Source organism: Natrix helvetica (genome assembly GCF_964273705.1).
Source record: "Natrix helvetica genome assembly, chromosome: 1".
Classification (NCBI taxonomy): domain Eukaryota; kingdom Metazoa; phylum Chordata; class Lepidosauria; order Squamata; family Natricidae; genus Natrix; species Natrix helvetica.
Window position 1 is genome coordinate 312,004,012 of NC_138548.1, and position 19,166 is coordinate 312,023,177.

Below are 19,166 nucleotides of genomic sequence, written 5' to 3' on the forward strand. Positions count from 1 at the left end.
AACGAAAGAAAGAAATAGAGAGAGAGAGAGAGAGAGAGAGAGAGAAGAGAAGAGAAGAGAAGAGAAGAGAAGAGAAGAAAAGAAAAGAAAGAACCAGAGCGCATACCGGAGATTTGGGTGAGGGTGGGGGATGGGGGGATGGGGAAGAGTGAGGAAAGTGGAGAAGGAAAGTTGGGTGATTATGGAAGGGTCTTTCCTCGAGGCCCTGCCATCCTTCCGGAAACACAAATCATGGTGAGGGTAACGACGGTGGTGATGAAGGCTACGTTGATTATTTGTGCCCGAGCATGTGTCTATAGAGAGAAGGAAAAGAGGGGGCGCGTACATATCCCGAACTCCCACGGTCGCCAAAGGTTCCTCTCGCAGGTCCCGCGGGTTCAAGCCCCGCCTTGGGTGAAGAAAATCCCCCTTCGACTCCCTGTCTCAGCTTTGCAAATAATTTCAGGATTTATTTAATTTTTTTCCCCTCCCCTCTGAGGAAATATTCTGGCCTCCACATTAAGATTCCAGTACCTGAAATCTCAAACGGAGGGCTTTAAAACAGAACTTGGATAAATCTGGATGCGTATCTCATCTGCGAGAAGCGAGGTCGGTAATGACACCAGTTTCTTAGGCTCGGGGCTGTTTCGGCCTGATAAGCATTATCTGTAGCCTATCAAGGGACCCTTTCCCCTCTGGAGTACATCACAAAGGCGGACAGAAATGCCAGCAAAATAGGAGATTTCTTCCCTCCACCACCGCTATTGCTTTCTGCCTTTTTTAATTTCTTTCTTTTCTTTTTAATTTTATAACCCACCTACTGTATTGTTCTTCTCCGTCAAAATCCCACCCACCCCCCGCCGCCTTCTCCTTCTCCGCCTTCCTCCTGTATGTTGCCGCCGCTGCAAACTTTTCTTACTCCTTATTATGAATATAATGCATTTTGGGATGTTTCCCCCCTTCCCCCTTGGCTCCCTGGTTTTTATACGGTCCTTGCCATCGAGGGGCAGATACACAACCCTTAAAATGGGACTTGGATAGTGAACTCCTCACTCCCAGTAGGTATGATGGGAGCACCGAGTAGGTATGGTGGGACTTTCCTTCCGAGAACGGAGAATGTAGTTAGGAAAGATTCGGGGTACTTAACCATCTAAGGAACTGCGCCGCTTCTTCCCGGCCCTCAAGGTTAAGGGAGAGGAGAATTGGCCAACTCGCTCTCCATCTACCCTCCTCCACAGGGTTGTTTGGGTAAGAAAGTGGAGATTGCCACGGGGTGAGCTTTCGCCTGTTGGAGGAACGGTGAGACCAGCACAAAAAGAGATCAATACAATGCAATAAATATTCGATTGGGGCTGCCTATCTAGGAATGTTTGTGTGTGTGTGGAGGAAGAGCAGGCGGCAAATAATAACAACTACAACCCCACTCTAATATCTTTATAGCCCCACGAGAAATTAAGAGCACAGGAAGGATTTAGCCGGCTTTAAAAGTGAAGCGGCAGCGTCTTTGATTTCTAAACATTTCCCAACCTATTAGTTCCGGTTGACTCGCCTAATGGACCAAGAATTTATGAATTTCAGGATTTCCCCCGCTGCCTTTTACTCAACAGTGGCGGGCGGGCCGGCGACTGCCTTTATCACTGCCCCCTCTTCTCCCACCCGCCCCCCACCCCCCCGCCGCATCTTTCCCATCTGAAGGCGGAAGAAGTGCCACCATCGTCAGGGTCCCCCTCTTGGGGTTCAAGGGGATGGAATGAGGTCACGGGAGAAGGTGACCACGCTGATGAAGGGATTCGGGGGAGGGCTCCTTCCCCCTCCTTCCCCAAAGAAGGAGATAATCCGTGGGGCGGGACGCGGAAGTCATTCCCTCCCCCCTCGTTGAAACCATTGGAAATTAAGGAGAAATGTCTGGAGCGAAGGAGGGGGGGAAGGGATAAACTGGAGGATGCAGTGGAGGGACTCCCCGGACTCGCCTTCCCACCCCCCTCCCCTCCCCGCCACGGAAAACGGGCGGCTCGGCTTTCGGCTGCCTTGACTGGGCGCAGGCCCGCCCGGTTGTCCTCCCACCCGCTCCTGGCAAATCTGAGAGTCAAGTCGCGTCGCCAGTGACAGGAAAGGCAACAAAAGGTGCCAGGCGCAGACAATGCGAGGGGCTTGTAGAGATATTGTAATGATGCAAATGAAGGCGAAGGGACGAGCTGCCTTATTATGTACATAAATACACCCCTGGCTCGCCACACTAGCCTTGAACGCGGGAGAGTGTGAGCAAGCGAGAGCCCCCGAGCTCGGCTGCCAGGTTGAAGGGGCTTGCCCACCCACCCCTTCTCGCCCGCCCTGGCATCCCTTCCTCCTCCTCCTCCTCCTCCGTCCTGCCCTCAGCAGCCCGCTGGTTGCCTCCCCTCCCCCCCGGCGGCTCCCCCTTTCTTTCCCCCCACCAGGAGCTCCAGGACGGAGGCGAGAGGGCGGCGGCGCCGGTCGAATCCAGATGTGCCAGCCGCGGAGCCCGGTCTTACTGGCCCAGGAAGGCAGAACCTGGTAGCAGGGAGCCGGGACTCTCCCAAGGGAAGAAACGGCTCTAGAGGAACTAAGGAGGCGACCTCTTGCGCAGGGAACCGCGAAGGAAAGGTAAGGGGACGAGGCGGAGCGGCGGGGGTTTTTTCTGCAGAGGCCACACCTAGAGGCGCACCTGGCAGACGCGGTCGGAGTTCTTTGTTCCTCCTCCCACCGGCCTTTCGGAAAAATAGGGGTACCGAAGGGCCGAGGCCGGGGGGACTCGGCCCGGCGAAGGGCTGCCTTTTTTTCAAAGCTCTGCGGAACAATGTCTGGCGGGGGCAAAGGAGGAGATTGCTGGGATTCTATAAGCACACCAGGAGCCCTTTTTGCCCAGGCAGGACCTGGAGAGCTGTTGGGACAGGAGAACCCCTGGCCTGGCCTGGCCTGGCCTGACTTAGCTTGGCCTGTTTTGCTCACTCTCTTGTTGCTGTGGCCGTTGTTTAAACCACTTCGCGAGAAGGTTTGGGCTTTGCCTTGGAATGAAACCTTGGAGAATCGGCGGCCTGGGGGCAGGCAGAGAGAGAGGGTGGGGGAGAAAGAGAAAAGGGAAAGAGAAAGAGAAAGAGAGGAGAGAGGAGGGGGGAGAGAAGGGAGGGAGAGAGAGAAGGGGAAAGAGAGAGATGGAGGGAGAGAGAAAGAGAAAGAGGAGAGAGACAGAGACAGAGACAGAGAGACAGAGACAGAGAGACACACACAGAGAGAGACAGAGAGAGACAGAGAGAGAGGGAGAAGACTAGGCTCCACGTGTGAATATGACCCTGCATGTATGTCCGAGCATTTGAGAGCAGACCTATGCATGTTGGGGGAGGGGGTATATGCATGGATATAGAACCCGAAAGGGATCCAAGGCCCATTATTTTTAAATAAATAGAAAACAGTTCGTTGGGAAGTAAAATACAGGACAGAGCTGCTTTGCTGGCTGAGGTGATAAAAATATCTCGAGCGGACAAAAAAAAAAGGAAGGAGGTCGGTTCCTAGCCAGCAGTTTGGCAGGTCTGTGCCTGCGATTAAAGGCGCAAAGATTTAAAAAAAACTTTACAGGATGGGACGACAACGCCTTGCAATCAGAGGTGTGGGCAGAACCTTCCTCTGAGTCGAGGCGAGAGGTGCGCGTTCTCTCTCTCTCTCTCTCTCTCTCTCTCTCTTTCTCTCTCTCTCTCTCTCTCTTGCCGCCGCGTCCTTTTCACCTTCGGCCTTGACAGAAGAAAACTTTTATCACTTCCATTTTGAGGACAATCTTTCATGGGGAATCTGATCGTAACAAATAAGTCCCAGTCTTGTCTTTGGCCGGGACCAGAAAAGGAAACCGCCGAATAAGGAAGCGCCCGATTCTTTCAGAAGGTTCTCCTGGATTCCAGTTTCGTGGACAAATGTTTATGTGTGTACACACAAACACACACACACGCCCTCACTCCCAGGAGGCTTGCTATTGGGATTGGGTCACAGCCAAGAGAGAACTGAAGAGGCCGGGCAGAGAAAAAGTTTAAAAGACTGCCGCGATACTCTTCCATTTTTTACTCTTTCTCCCCATCTCACCCCATCCCCGGGCCAACAAACAGACACACTTTCTTATTGTTCTGAGATTTGTGCATTTAAAAAAAGACGCGAGGAGATTTTGAGGGTTTTCCTTCTCCCCTGGAAACCCCCGCAGCTCTGAAGAGCTCCGGCTGGTATCCATTCTGCACCTGCCAGCTCAGAGAGGCTGCTTGGTCCCAGTCCCGTGCAGAAAATTTGCACAGCTTTGCATGTTTTAAAACTCTCAAACTCTAAGCTGCAGCCTCTTCTTCTACCATCTTCTTCTACTACAATCCTCCTCCTCTTCCTCCACCTCCTCTTCCTCCTACCCCCCCTTAGCTTTTAAAATATTTTTTAAAATTTCCCCACCGTCTACCATCTTCTGTTGGGGGACACACGAGAATGGGGGGAAATCTCCCCCCCCCAAAATCATTCAGGCACGATTTCAATCAAAAAGTAGAAGAGTTTAATAAGAGGTTATTCTGAAGGATAAAAAAGTAAACGTCTCAGTAAATCCACCAAAGTCTAATATTGATTAGACTTAACTAGCCATTTCCTATCTTTGTTACACAATTATCTACAAAAGCATTGCAGGTTCCTTTTTAGAACGAGTTTTAACATTATTTTCATGAGTTTAAAAAGTGTAATTGGACGATAGTAATAAGAAAGCACTTCTTTTAGAAAACTAACAATAATATGAGGCTTAGAATAAAAGCATTTCAAACAGGCAGAAATATACACACTTTTTTTTTAAAAAAATGGAAGCTGTCCAAATGGAATAAAACTGATCTCCACTTTGTTTTATTTCAACTTTATCTATGTGGCAGCATCCCCTATTTAATTGAACCTGGATTCATAAAACGCTGGCCGTTACATTTAGATTTAGCAGGCATAAAAGTCTTTGGGGAGAAATATGGTACTACCGTCTTATACTTCTCTCGTTGGAGTTTTTATATACACATTGGCACAATACACAACGCGATGTAATCACAGGAAGAAAACCCCCATGCCTTAAACATTTCATATATTCACATCGAAGAGTAGTTGTCTGAACAAAGGACGCATGTTTAAATTACAACATGTCAAGATTTCTTTCGCGGAGGAAAATATTCTGGATATTCTTTGAGACCGATCGGATTCTTTGCTCCCCGTGTCCAGCTCAGGTTCTTCTGAGAAAACGAGTGGAAACGAAGAGTAGTGGGAGTATTAACATGAAAAGAACGATTCGGACTTTAAAATTTAATATCTCTTCGAGAGATAATTGGTTTCGGATCCGAAACCAGAGGGATGTGGGCTCGAATTTAGCCAAGGCGGCATTCTACCCCCGGCGAGAGTTAAAAATCTGAAGCGGGGGGGGGGGGGGCAGACAAGCCAAATGTATCTTTTGATTCAGAAACCGCTGCAAAGCCAGCCGGAGACACGTCAGAACTCGGCTGGAAGGAGACGGGGGGGGGGAGGAGGAGGAAGGGGAGGAGGGGGCGGGCGACTTTAGGGGCTGACAAATTGCGCGTCCTCGCAAATGTATTTGCAAGCTGTCAGGTGCGTCTTTGGCCAGGGCTCTTTGAAAGAGAGCGAGCAAGCAAGGGAGAAAGGCGAACAGGTAGGACTTTAACGCTCAGCCAAAGAGAAGCGGAGCGCCAAAGGATTCTCTTCCCTCGGTAGGAAAGACCGAATGAGAAGGCGGAAGGCAAGGAGCTTTCATATTCCCCCCCCCTTTTTTTTTTCTCTCGCCTTATTAGCCGGGAACATTTAAATATATGAAGGACTCCAACATTCCGCTAGCTTGGTGAGGATGGGAGCATTTTCTCTCTCTATGTGAGCAACCATTTCAAGGCTTGACTGCGGGGGTCGCGGGAGGGGGGGTAAGAAAAGAAGAGAAGGACGGCAACCTCAATAACCGACCCTTCCCAGTTCTTCACAGCCAGCCCTTCGGCTGCCACGGGAGAGCCAGGGGAAGGTTGCCTTGGGGCTAAGGAGGAAGTTTGGGAACGCCAAGGGCCTGGTTGTGGAAGGAGAGAGCTTAAGCCAAGAACTTGGGCCCGGGGGAGGCTTCACATTTCCTCCCTGACTGGAAAGGGCAGCCCCACCGTTCCCCCCCATTCCGCCCTGGAAGGGACAAGCGACACCCCTGGGCGAGGTGGGGGGTGAGTGAGGTAAGTGGATCCCCTCCCTTTGGACACTTCCTATGTGGCCGCCTCCCCCTGGCCGGGTCTCAGTCCTACTCAATGGACAAAGCAACGAAGAATCAGCAGCTACAGAATAAACTAAAATTTCCGGCGTCCCACTAAATGACTACTAGTGCAAAGGAGTTCTTAGCTCTAGGCCTCAGCACACCGGGCATTTACTAGGGAACAACTCCGATGGGCTCAACTGGGACTTTTACTTTGGAATCAAGCAGGCTTAGGATCTCCAGCCAGGCCTGCGATTCCAGGCGCAGTGGCCCCCTAGATATAAGCTTCTGAGAGTAACCCGTCGGGGTTTTCGTTGCATGAAATAAAATGGGGTCCCGGGGGACGGGAATGGATTTAGGGGAACGAGAGCAACGTGGAGGGGATTCCGAATCCCCCCTCCCTCGCCCCACGGTTATTTTGTGGTGTCACTGCCCTCCCTCCGGGGGGCACCGCGATCCTCTCTAGGCGAAGGGCAGCTCATTGCATCACTGCCATTAAGCGCGGCGCAAAAGCCCCGTGGCTGCTGCAGCTGCAAATGAGTTCTGGGCAGGCTGCTTTGCTGGACTGCTAACCCGGAAGACAAGAGCGGGGAGGAAGAAGTGGAGTGTGTGTGTGTGTATGTGTGTGCGTGTGTGCGCGCGCGCGCGTTTCTGACGCTAGTTGTACGTGATTCTATTTCTGTACCTGCCTCTGCCAGTTTGTTGGAACAGTGCGAGGGGTCGCCGCAGCCGCTGCCGCTGCCTGAGCCGGCCCCCCTCCCTCCCCTCCGCTCTCCAGACCAGGCAGCCAGTCTCTCTCTCGGCTGCCACTACTCCCGGCCGCTCCCCCTCCCAACCCCTTTCCCTCTGCCCGCGGCTGGCATTGGAGCAGCTGCCTGTTGTCGCGGGGATCGGGCGCCCGGAGGGAGACCACCCTCGGTTTGCGGTGAGTATCCAGGCTGCCTTTTTGCTCTGCCCCAAAGAGAAGTCGGTCTGCCAGAGGCCTTTCCTCTGGGGTGGCTTGGCGTTCCGTTGCAAACCTCCAGTCGGGTCCTTCATGGGGGTTATTTCTCTTTTCCCTCCCCTTCCCCCGTTACTTCCTGATCCATCTCTCGGCTGACTTTCTCCGGGCGAGAGGCGAGTTTGTCAAGGCTGTTTGCAAGAAAGTAGGGAGGGAGGGAGGCAGGGAGGGAGGGCACGCGGTTGTGCGCCCAAGTTCTTTCTTAGCTCTTGGCCTTTGAAGTTTGCAACCGAGACCCGCCCTAATTGAGCGGGTCCGAGCAAAGCGGCCGCTTCCGAAGGCGTCCTCTTTTTCTGCGGGAGAATTCCCGCGGCAGCCGGAGCGAAGTCCTTGCTTTCTGGCCACCAAGAAGGCTGACCGAGTTGGGTTGATACTTGCAAGAAAGGTGGGAGGGGAAGGAGGGAGAGAGAGAGAGAGACCCCCTTCGGTTTTCCTTTTGCAGAGAAAAGCGAGGGGGCTTTTTTTTTTAAAGAGGAGATCGGGCCGGGCCGGCTGGAGCGGGCGAGGGAATGAACTTAATCTCAGGCGTGTGGCTGGCGGGAAGTTTGACACCCAAACCAGGAGAGAGAGAGAGAGAGAGAGAACTCTTGAAGCGAGTGTCAGTGACAGGAGCCGCAGGTGACAGGGCATCTAAGAAGGAGGGCGCGTTTTAGAGAATGAATAGCGCAGACAACTCCGTCTTAATCGGACTTCCCAATGACACGCCTGGTTTGTGGTTCTACAGTAGCCTCTTTCCGGTTCATTGTTTTTTTTTAAAAGTCTCTTAAACTGGGATAAATTGGGGGAGGGGAAAGTATGTAGGAGTGTGTGTGTGTGTGTGTGTGTGTGTGTGTGAAAGAGACAGGGGATATAAACAAACGCGCTTTGCTGTGTCTGTTCAGGCACAGGTGTCTTTGTAGCTGAATAAAAGCCACAACTGAATCGTTGGGAATGTGTCTTGTCGGCCCAAAGATGGAGGAGGATAATCTCTCAAAAATATACTCCATGTCCGAGGAAAATATAACAATCCCAACAAAAGTTTCCTCTCAGAGCAGAAAAAAAAAACGAATGGGGAGCAAGTTGCAGCAAAATTGGGAGGTTAATCATATATTAAATGGAAACGTGGTTTCCCCACCCACCCCAAACCGTAAACTTGACGATAGAAAATTAAGGAGAAACAAAAAGTTCGTATTTTTCTAAGAGTGGCTGTGATATCGGTATTTTCCTTCTACAAATTATAAATTGGGGGGCAGGGGAGAGCCCTTCGTTTACCAGGAACGAACTATAAACTTACCCATCCCTCCGGATCTTAAGTCCAGAGACACGCGTCGTATTGTAAAAATAAATTATCCACATCCTCTGCGTGTTAGGGAAACCAGCTACAACTTCACGCCGTCTGTTCTCCTTTCTTTCCGCGGCTCCTCTTTCCGTTTGGACCCGAGCACGGGAGGGTTTTGGCGGGTGGGCGGGGGGGGGGGGATAGCGCAAGACTGAGGGAGCGATGGGGAATTGGCAGCCGGCTGGCTGCTTACCGTGCCGCGCACTCCTCTGCCCGTTCAAGCAAGTTCTCTCCAGAGAGGCGCGTTTAATGAAATGGACGGAATGGTTTGTTTAACCAGCCGTGGGAAGCGGCCTGCAGCTCCGTCCCGGAGAATGGGAGCTCTGAAGCTCTGCGTTGCGGGTTTCAGCGACAAGGGAACTAATTCAATCAGAGGCCCCACAACGCGCCGCCTTCACGGACCAGAAAACATCCTGCTCGGCGGCTTCTTTGTTCGGAGTTGGCTGCGCGGAGGCATTGAAAAGAGAAGTCGTTGTCGTCCCCGTCCCCACTCCCACCATCGCCGCCCGGGTCAGGACTCCTCGCCTCGCAGAACCAGAGCCGCGAAGAGCCCCCGGTGGCTCCCCGCTTGGGGACTGGAAGAAAGACGTTTAAGGAAGAGCGCGCAGCTTCCCTGGTTGCGAAGAAGGCGAGGATCCGATCTCCACTAAACCAGGCGCGATCTTGGCAGGCGCCCTTTGCTCCTTTTCGCTGGTAGGGAAGAACCGGAGGGAGCCCCCTTCCCTTCTTCTTCTTCTCCTCTCCCGCCGCCCTTGAAACGCAGAAAATGCCAGCTTTTAAAGGGCGGGGGGCAGGCGAAGCGATTGGATCGGGCTCGCCAAATTGCTGGACTCTTAGAAGCAGGACTGGGGATCTGATCCGGAGCCAGGAAGAGCACAAGGAACGTGAAGGGCCGCGTCCTTCCTCGAGGCTCGGAGACAACCGCGGAGCTACTGCTCCGGGGATTAAACCCTTTGCCGGTGGGCAAGGAGAGAGAGAGAAAGAAAGAAAGCTCAAGGAAGATTCTCCCCTTAAACTAGGGAAGGAAGGAGGGTGGCCGCCTCCATTGCTGGTGTTTGAAAAAGAAAAAGAAAGGGCAGCTGTGATACTAGTAACAATATCGATGGTGGTGATGATGATGATGGTAATGATACTTATTGTAGCAAGAGCAGCAACAGTAACCCGAATAACGTTGCAAATTCTGAATGGTTGAAAGCTTGAAAGGGAGAGTTGGGGGTGGTGTTTTTTTTTTTTTTTGCTTTGTTTTGCCTTTTAATACATGTTTGCAGCAGGGTGCCTTTTCCTTTGCCTGCGGGTGCCCAGTTTTGTCATAGAGAAGGGGCCCTAATTTAGCGCTGATCAAGAATTGGGTGGTAGGATAACTTGACCCGCAGCTTCAGGGGAGTTTCTTGGGCAGTCTTAGGGTCTCTCTCTCCCTCCCCCCTCCCATAAATCAGCCGGCTTGATTAATCTTTACAATTTGTCTTTTACAACAAACAAGGGCGAATTATCAGCTCGTTAACTGAGATTTTATCACTTGCCTAAAACAAACCTTCTCCCCTTCCCCACAGAAAGCGCAGGCCTGTTGCCTGTGGGGGAAGTGTGATAATTATTTTTTTTTAAAAAAATGATTTTAATTGATAATAGATTGCTACGAATGTATTAATGTCAGGATTAAGCGAATGGTGCCGTTAGCCGGAGGGATGCAGCGGTGACGTTTCCTCTTATCCCATCAGATTTCAGTGATCATCTCGATATGGTTGCTGGAATGTTTGGTGACAACTAATGCAAAACCTTGGCTCCCTTCGGAATTCAAATCTTGCTCTCTTGGCCCCTGAATCTCGCGGCGGCGTTGTTTAACCTGGAAGCGGGCAGGGGGAGAAAGATGCCCAGATCAAAATGTTTATGAACTTTTTTTTTTTTTTGCTTGAGCCTTATTTTCAGGGATTCCTTAAATAAGGACGCCTTTTCTTTCACACCTTTTTATTTGAAACAACCCTTGGTTATACGATGATGAAAAGAAGAGGGAAGAGAATTAAAAAGGGCAGTTTCTCTCTCCTCCATGTCTGGAAAGCAGAGGTAGTAGGCGAGTTTTCTTTAGTCCTTTGCTGTCTTGCTGAATTGTCTGTCCACTCGGGCTGGACTGGTTTTGTCCACCGATTCCAAGGCAAGGGGTCTCGGGTAGAGATGGGATCTTGTCTCCCTAAGCACCTCCTTTCTGGACTCTCAATTTGGTAGATCCGAGCCTGCCGTTTCCGAATGTCACTTTCCTGGCGGTTGCTGCTGCTGCTGCTGCTGCTGCTGCATTGTTTCGACCCCCCCCCCCAAGCGCGCGCACAGACGCGCGCGCGCACCAATTACCACCTCAACATGTGTGGGTCTTTGTGCGTGCTTAGCTCGAGCAGGGGGACTGTGAAGTTCGGATGAGAAGCAGAAGCCTGGTGGAAAACCAGAAAGGTTGGTTTGGAAAGGGGACTGGGGGAAAAGCAGCAGCAGCAGCAAGCAGCAGCAGCCTCCGGGCCCGGGAGCGGCTTGCTCGCCTTGCAAGCTAGGGCCGGCGGTGGATGTGCTGCGGTCCAAGCGGCACCTTTTGTCCCCAGGCGTCCAATGACCCTGAAGGGCAAGAGGCGCCTTCTAGACTCCACTCCCAGACCTCCCATCTGCCGGGCAGGATCTGCTGGCAGGAATGTCGCTTGTCTTCTCGGTTTCCAGCCGTGGGAAAAGAGGAGTGGCCTGGTCTGGCCGCGTGGATGCCTTCGCAGCCCCGGCTCGGCCTCCGTGCTTCTGTCGCAGGAGGGCTTCGTGGGTCGGGGGGCATTTGCCACACCGGTACCCCCCCTCCCGCCTCCCGGAGTTTGGCGGCTCCTCTCTGCTTTGGAAGGAGATCTTTGCTGGGAATAACATGCAAAGGGCGGGGGAGGCGGGGGGCAGCGGAGGAGGCTGGAAAGGAATTCAAAGAGGCAGCGTCCCCGTTCCAGCAGGGGTTCCTTCCCTCCCCCGCACTCGCCCTTCTCCCCTTGGCGACTCGGGGCGGGATGCCCGCTAGGAAGCTCGAGGGCAGAAGAAGGGGCGCGGGGGGGGGGGGAGGCAGAGGGTCGAGAGCTCCTTCCCGCCTGCCTTGTTTTAGAATCTGGAATTGTTTTGTCTAGATGGGAAGGTGACCGAGAGGCAACAAGCGGGCGGGAGAAGAGTGGCCGAGGGTTCAGAAGATCCCTGGCTGCTTTTTGGGGGGGAGGGGGGAGAAGGAAGGCAGCGAAGGGCTGCGTAGCGGTAGCGTTTGGGGGGCTTATTATTAACAAGTTCATTTCCGGGCGAATTTGGCAGCGGCGGGTGACGTCAGATTGGGGCCGCCTGGTTGGGAGAACTAGATTCCGATTGCCCGGTTGCTGGCTGTCAATCCTCCGTTTTCCCCTCCCTTCGGGGAAAGGTGGGCTTTTCTCTCTCTCTCCCATTATGCAGGCTCCGAAGGCAGGAGAGAGGTAAAGGACCCGCCTTTCCTTGCTTCGTGTGGAAAATGTCCACGGAGGAGGCTAATTTAGCCCAGACTGTCAAGTTGTTGGCTTCCTATTTCCCCAAATCTTTGGCCCTAAAGTGAAGGTTTAGCAAAAATAGCTTGCTTTCCCCCTCCTCCCCCTCTATCGCGGGAATGCGGGGTTACATACGTCCTACAGGTATTGGGGATTTTAACCTAGCCTAACCATCTTCCCGTCAATAGGGGGTCAAGCTACCTGATTTCAGCTTCCCCAAATTCTCTCCCTCGGAAAGCCTTTTCTTACTTTCCATCCCAAAATTGAATTGCCACCTCAACTACTCTGGGAAGGGCGCTGCCTGCTTCATCAGCGCCGCCGATTCGGACACACGCACAATGTACGTAAGCTACACCGCTTTCGATGACTGTGTGTGCTCTGCACCGACCGTATCGCCATATAAGGAGAGAATCCATTTCATTCTTGTCCAAGATCACCTAGAAGTGCATTGGGAAGATTATGCCGAGGGAGGGGGGGAGGGGGGAGGGAGGGAGGGAGAGAGAGAGGGGTGGGTGTATGGCGGGCGGGGGTGGGTGGGTGGGAGAGCCACCATTTCCATTTCGTCCAGTGGGCAAAGCTGCAAGCTTTCCAGATGCACAGGACTCTTAGGGGAAAAGAAGGAGAAAAAGGGAAGAAGAAGAGTCCTGCCTAAACTGAAAGTTGACACATTCTCTCCCCCACTGCTCCAATAGAATGCTAGCGTTTGAAAGAGTTGAAAGATTTTGTTGTTGTTGTTGTTGTTTGCCTGCCCCGTTTCACTCTCCTGCTCATTTTATCCTAGATAGATAATTCATACTGACACTCGTTTCATTTACACCCATGAATTTATACAAAATGGATTATATCTCCTTTAGTGACCCTAAATAAAAGGCGCCATAGCTGCTTTCTGTTTATAAGTCCGGGGAATGTTAAGAGAAGTGGAAGGAAGGCCAGGCTGGGTGGGGGTGGGGGTGGGGGTAGGGAAGGGCTTCAAGTAATAGCCAGCAGGCCAATATCAGGGTCACGATAGATCTCACCCCTTTGTGTTTACTGCTAATATTGGATATCAATTCTGCTACTGGGAAGAAGTGTGTAGTTTCTTCCCCTGTTATATTTTGGTGGATATGATTCACGCTTAAGCCCCATTTAAAACAATCAAGCATCCATTTTAAAAATAGCCTCACCCCCCCTCACCCCGATATTTGGTCCACAAGTGGTGAAACTTGAACTTTTCTTAGGGTACAAGTGGCTTAAAAAAACGAACCTATTAAGCTGGTCCATAAGTTTAAAAGCTGATTGATTTCCGGGTTTACCTTGTGTGTTTAGCTCTTAAGAAGAGACTGGGAAGAGTCACTTGACACAAGGATGTTGCATTTTGGAAGAGTTTGTGTGAGTTCTTCCCAACTGTTACCAAAAGGTGATGGTGGTTTGTTTTTCAAAAATTAGGTAACGCTCAGGGTGACAAAGGAAGAAAACTGTGTTGGGCATTTCTGGTAGATTTGGGATGAATTCAGACCCCCAGTTTCTTAATCTCCTTCTGGGAGAAAAGTTGCAATTCTCTGCAGATCCTGCTTTGCTTAAGGTAATCTGGTTTTCTGGAGCATAAATAGATCTAAGGTTGCTTTAGGTAATCCCTAATTTACAACGACGGAGGCGCCTGATCTGCCACAATTAATCTTTTTTAGACTTTAAAAGATGCCACAAGCTCCATTGTTGTAAATCATACTGCATCACTTTCCCTAAAAGAGGGAAAGACAGACAGATAGGCAGGGCACTTGTTCCCAGGATCACTGAAAAGTTTTATTCTAGAAAGAAACAAACGATTTTGAGCCGAGAAACAGTCTTCTCAGGAAGATCCTTTGCAAAGAACGCGGTGAATTTCTGTGTGTGCGGGCCAGCCTGTGTTAGGCGCCTGGGTACCTTTTCTCCTGAGGCCTCAGAGAATGAAAGTACTCTGGTTTTATAGGATGGCATCACACCGGATTTCTCTCCCGTTCCTAACTGGATCTTCCACTCTGCCTTTCCACGCTGTCCTACCTACAGGTGGGAGAACCTGGGTCTCTGCTGTGGGTGAGTTCTGGTTGATCTGATCGCCTTTCAGGATTCCGAAGAGCAGGCAAGAGTCAGAAAGGCCTACAGTCGCCTCTTCAAATCTCCGCCTAGCCCAGGGCCTGCCTGCCTGCCTGCTTTCCGGAACAGGAAAGGGGCCAAGGGGCCAAAATAAAAAGAAAGGAATCCTCTCCTGGAGAAAAAGCGCGCGGCGGGGCGGGATGGGGGGGGGGGGAGGAGAGCTGGGATTTTTCTTTTTTGCGTTGAGAAGAAACTCTGGGCAACTTCGTTGAGATCGGCTTCAACAAGCGCATCTTCGCTTGCTCTGCAAACCGGCTCCCTCCTTTCTTTGCCACCCTTCGCGCCAGTTTAGCTTCGGATGCAGCAACCGATCCCACCTCCCTTTGGGAATAAGGAGGGGATCCAAAGAGAGGGGCTGGCGAAGAGCGGGAAGGAGAGTTGATTTTGCTGTCAGAAGTTCTATCCGCACTTTTAACCGAAATGGGTTAAATCCTGCCCCGATTGCGCAAGGGAAGGCAGAGACAAACGACGACAACGGAAAGGAAAAGGGGACATATTAAACACCCTGACTAGGGGGGATTAAGCTGTGTTAAATTTACTCAAAAGCACCTAGGATTGGGGCTGCGCGAAAGTGAAAGGAAAAATCTAAGGTATAGTTTAATGAGGAAAGGAACAAAGAAGTCACTGGGCTTATTTGCCGTGAATCTCCGTGATCTACCCACCCCTTTCATCTACCCACCCACCCCATTGCCGGGTGGGGGTTACAAATACGGAGAGAACTCCGTCCACGACTCATTCGCTGCCTACCAGGAGTTCCCGCTCCTCACAACCATCTACGTTTGGCTAGGGGATTTTTTTTCTGGGTATGTATGCAAAGGGGGGATTTGCGTAGCAAAACCCGAGGTGATGAGCCGTTGCTAAAGTATGCGCGGGGAGAGGCGAGAGGCCCCCCGATAATCCGGCCACAAGTGGCGGACGTGAATGGCAGCCGCGGACGTGTGCGAGCAGAGTCTTCAGAAGCACCCCTGAAAGGGGAACAGACGGAAGTACTAGGCTGTCATTAAAATGGAATCGGGTGAATACAACAATGGATATATTAAAAAATATCCTCAGTCCGGTAAAGAGTGAGAGTTTCCTGGAAGTTCGAAATTTTGTACAACTCTTGCCCGGCATCCCCAGGGCTCTGCGGTGGAAGAGATAAACCCCCCTCCCAAAACGATATAAATCCTTCCATCTCGCTGCCCATCCAGCATTAAAAGCTTAGGAAGCGGAGGACGGAGGAGTGGGGAGGAATTCCTGCTGCTTCCTTTATTGGGAGAAGGAGCGAAGGGGAATCCGACCTCCTCTAATAAACAGGAGCCGGGCCAACCCGGCGCGATCCTGGAAGGAGCCCTTTGCTCCTTTTCGCTGGTAGGGAGAACTGGAGGGAGCCCCCCCCCTCTTCTACTCTCCCGCCGCCCTTGAAACGCAGAAGAAGCCACCTTTCAAAGGGCGAGGGGCGGGCGAAGCGATTGGACCGGGCTCGCCAAATGTGCCGGGCTCTTAGAAGAAGGACTGGGGATCAGATTTGGAGCCAGGAAGAACACGAGGAGCCAGAGGGCCGCGTCCTTCCTCGAGGCTCGGAGACAACCAAGGCGCTGCTACTCCGAGGATTAAGCCCTCTGTGCCGGTGGGCAAGGAGAGAGAGAAAGCTCAGGGAAGATTCTCCCCAGGAGGAGGGTGGGTGGCAGCCTCCATTCCTTGTTTTGCTGTTTTTTTAAAAAGGGGACATTAGCTATCAATACGATTGGGGGGGGGGGGGAGAGAAAACCCGACTTAGTCATACTAAGTGGCTTAATGTAAAAAAAATGCCGCCAAATTATTGGTATTTGATTTGAAGGGGGTGAATTATTCCGAAACAGGTTTTTCGCCAATCCGTTGTTTTATGGGTTTCGAAGCGATCCTTCCTCGTCGGTTTGTCTTACCTTGGAAGGCGCCGAGCGAAAGCTACGGAATCGGCCCGCCAGATCTTTCTAGCCACCCGACTGGCGGCTGTTAGGAGCCGTTTCTTAAGCGGAGAGGCTGAAAGTCCATTTTTCAGCCAGCAGAAAGAAGATTTCGAGGGCTTTAAAACACAAGGTCGCTAGACTCTATCCTCAGATAGCTAAAAGACCTCTTGAATTTATAAATAGGAGGGCCCATTCTGTCAAACCGCCTTCGGTCAGTATAAGAAGTAAAAAAAATAAAATAACATTGATTTGATGTTTCTTTTTGACCTGCATATGTCCTGATTTCCTTGGACCTTATTGGGTGCAAGGAAATTGTAGATCAGGTATTAGTTCCAGTTGGTTTTGTGTGTTTGTTTACATAAAGGCTGTTTTCCTAAAGACTTATGTTTTCAAAGTAAATCTGGTATTTCTGTCTAAACCAAAATAAGTTTTTTTTAACAAAAATTAAGAATTATACTTATTTATACTCAAGAGTCATACCTATAATTACTTCCAAATTGCCTACTTGTGTTGTATTTTGTTTTCTACTATAAAGCTATTGTATTTCAAATAAGGGAGCCGTTTCTTACCGCTTCGGAAGAAAAAATACACTTCAGTACAAGCCTTGAATGTATTTACTTCTTCCACAACTAATCACATTTGTGTCTAGGCAAGAGGCTCATGAAAGTTGCAATTCTAGAGAGTGAAATCATACAAATACAATGAGCTACCTACTACAACTGGAGGGGAAAGAAACTGGGTGTGCATAATATGATCCTAAAATTAAAGATTTTATTCACACCTTAAACACCAACTTCAAGTTTCACTTGTGGTGTATTTTCATAAACTACCTAACAGAAGTGTTTGACTTAAATCAAGCACATTAATGCAAAAAATATATATCTTTTTAAAATGTTGGGTGGTCAGTAGGATTTTTTTTTGCGAGGGGAGGGGAAAGAAAGGGTCTCTAGCAAATATTCTGTTTTTCAAACCTGTGGGATATTTCGTAATTCCCCTCCCCTATTCTTCATCCTTTACTCTGCCTCCCAGCTGCACCTGGTGAAATACCTTTGCTCAAAGTCTTAACCACCTCCCTCAAACCACTTGGGGTTATTTAGTGCCCGCCGCGGACTTTATAAAACTTCGATGTGGGCACTCAAGTTGGTTGAAATCCTCTTGGTTTTTATTTTCTTGTTCTTTTTTAAAAAGAAGCTCCTCTGATAGAGGAGAAAGCTGGAGTGGGGCTGTCTCAGAAGTTATCGCAGAGAGAAGTCGAAAAGGCAGTGCAGAGTGGGTGGGTGTGCGCGCGCGGTTGGGGGGGAGGCGGGGGGGGAAGGGGGCGGCGGTGGCAAGCGTCTTTCTCTTTGGCGGGTTCAGCACTTTTTAGCTGTTTGGAGCAAAACGAGGGAATGGATTTTTCTGGGGCCAATCGCAAGGCGAGACTAGACGCCGAACTGCTGATTGGCTGGACGGAGGTTCTTAGCCTGTGCGTAGCCCCTAGTTCATGTCTACTGAACTGAGTCCAGCTGGCGCCAGAGCTGACACAGGATGCTTTGGGGATGTTACAAAAAAGGCCAGAATAAGTGGAGCTTGCCATCTGAGTAAGAGCCTCCATCCAATCCTCCTCTCTCTCGCGCTCTCCTTCGACTCTCCCTCCCACACTATTTTTTTTTTTTTGCATTTCCATCCTCCAAACAATCATCCGTCACCCCCCTCCCCCGCCCCCCCTCTACAACCTAAAGAAACTTTTCAAACATTTGGAGTTGGATTCAGTCTGCTTGGAAAGATCTTGTAAGTATGTTGATGAGCTGAATGCGGGTTGGTATGGGGGTGGGGGGGGTGAGGCGGGTGTGGGGGGGAGAGAGAAGCGATGCCTGGTTTTTATTTTGCAGAAATAGAAATGCTTTACAGTTTCTTAACCCACTTTTAGGACCTTTTGGAAAATGTCAGCCTGAACTATAGGCAAATGTAGATCAGAGATCTGCCTTCTGTCTCGTATTGTTAGAAGGTCGTTCTGGCCGTGTTATTCGCGGCGAGGGCAGCCTAAAACGAGGATGCAAAGGCCGGGGAGGGGACAGAGAGTGCGGTGGACCCAATGGGATCGCTTTCGCTGTGCTCTTGTGCCTGCCTCCCCCCCTCTTCCGCGTTTCCCTGAGTCCCTGCCGCGGTCTCTTCAGTGCAACCCCTTCCAAAGGCCCGCCGCGTACTCATCGTTCCCTCCTTCTTACAGGTGGCGATCCCAAGCGTGTGGCAACCGGAACCGCTCCCCGCAGCTTCCCGCCTTCAAAAGAGAGACACCTTTGCTTCTTTCCCTCCTTTTCCCCCCCTTCCCCTTCCAAGGCCACCTCGCCGCTTCTGAGATCTCTGCGATTTGAAGCCAAACGAAACTAAAGGCAAAACGGTTTGGGGTCGGAGAGTGGCGGGGGGGCCCTAGGGGCGGAGTGGGAAGCAACCCACCGAAATGGAGGTAGCTACGGACCAGCCACGCTGGATGGCCCATCACGCCGTGCTGAACGGGCAGCACCCGGAGACTCATCACCCGGGACTGGCTCACAACTACATGGAACCGGCGCAGCTCCTACCTCCGGACGAAGTGGACGTCTTTTTTAACCACCTGGACTCCCAGGGCAACCCGTATTACGCCAACTCGGCCCACGCGAGAGCCAGAGTTTCCTACAGCCAGGCACACGGTAAATGTTGGCTTCCCCCGTTGCCCCCTTTCCTCGCTTCCCGTTTTCTGCTTTCGGCCTCCTCCTGCTGATGATCTCGGTTGGAGAAGCGGCCGGGAGGTCTCTGGCAAAGCGGCAGTAAAGAGAGGAGAAGAGAGGGGGGGGGGGAGCCCAGGGTGGGCTTTGAATCCCAGGGAGGGTAAAAAGCCTTAGGTCGCCAGTTTGAGCGCGGCTTTTAATCGGCTGCGGGGCTGGGGGTGGGTGGGGGAGAAGAGAAAAGGGAAGCGACGTCCTTGTGCGTGGAGGAAGAGAGGGTTATTAAATGCATTTCGCAGCCGCAAGACAGGCCCGGTTTTTTTTCCAGGCCCGGATACGAAGTCTTAACGTAATTTGAAACATTTAAAAAAAACCCACGTTTGTCAGTGGCTGTAGAAAAACTGTGG

General features: G+C 51.2%; 1 protein-coding gene across 5 annotated transcripts in view; it reads left to right on the forward strand.

The window, feature by feature from the left end:
- The first annotated feature begins 2,401 nt into the window (after positions 1 to 2,401).
- The window catches only part of GATA2 (GATA binding protein 2), a 31,543-nt gene continuing 14,778 nt past the window's right edge, over positions 2,402 to 19,166 (forward strand). For 3 of the 5 annotated variants that reach the window (XM_081932092.1, XM_081932095.1, XM_081932096.1), the window contains exons 1-2: positions 17,551 to 17,845; positions 18,285 to 18,744. In XM_081932092.1, coding sequence (XP_081788218.1) covers positions 18,516 to 18,744 — 229 coding nt within the window. In that variant the 5' untranslated portion in view covers positions 17,551 to 17,845; positions 18,285 to 18,515. Of the gene's footprint in view, positions 2,602 to 6,969; positions 7,140 to 17,550; positions 17,846 to 18,284; positions 18,745 to 19,166 lie in introns of those variants that run through there. The other 2 variants (XM_081932094.1, XM_081932093.1) reach the window with 2 other exon arrangements.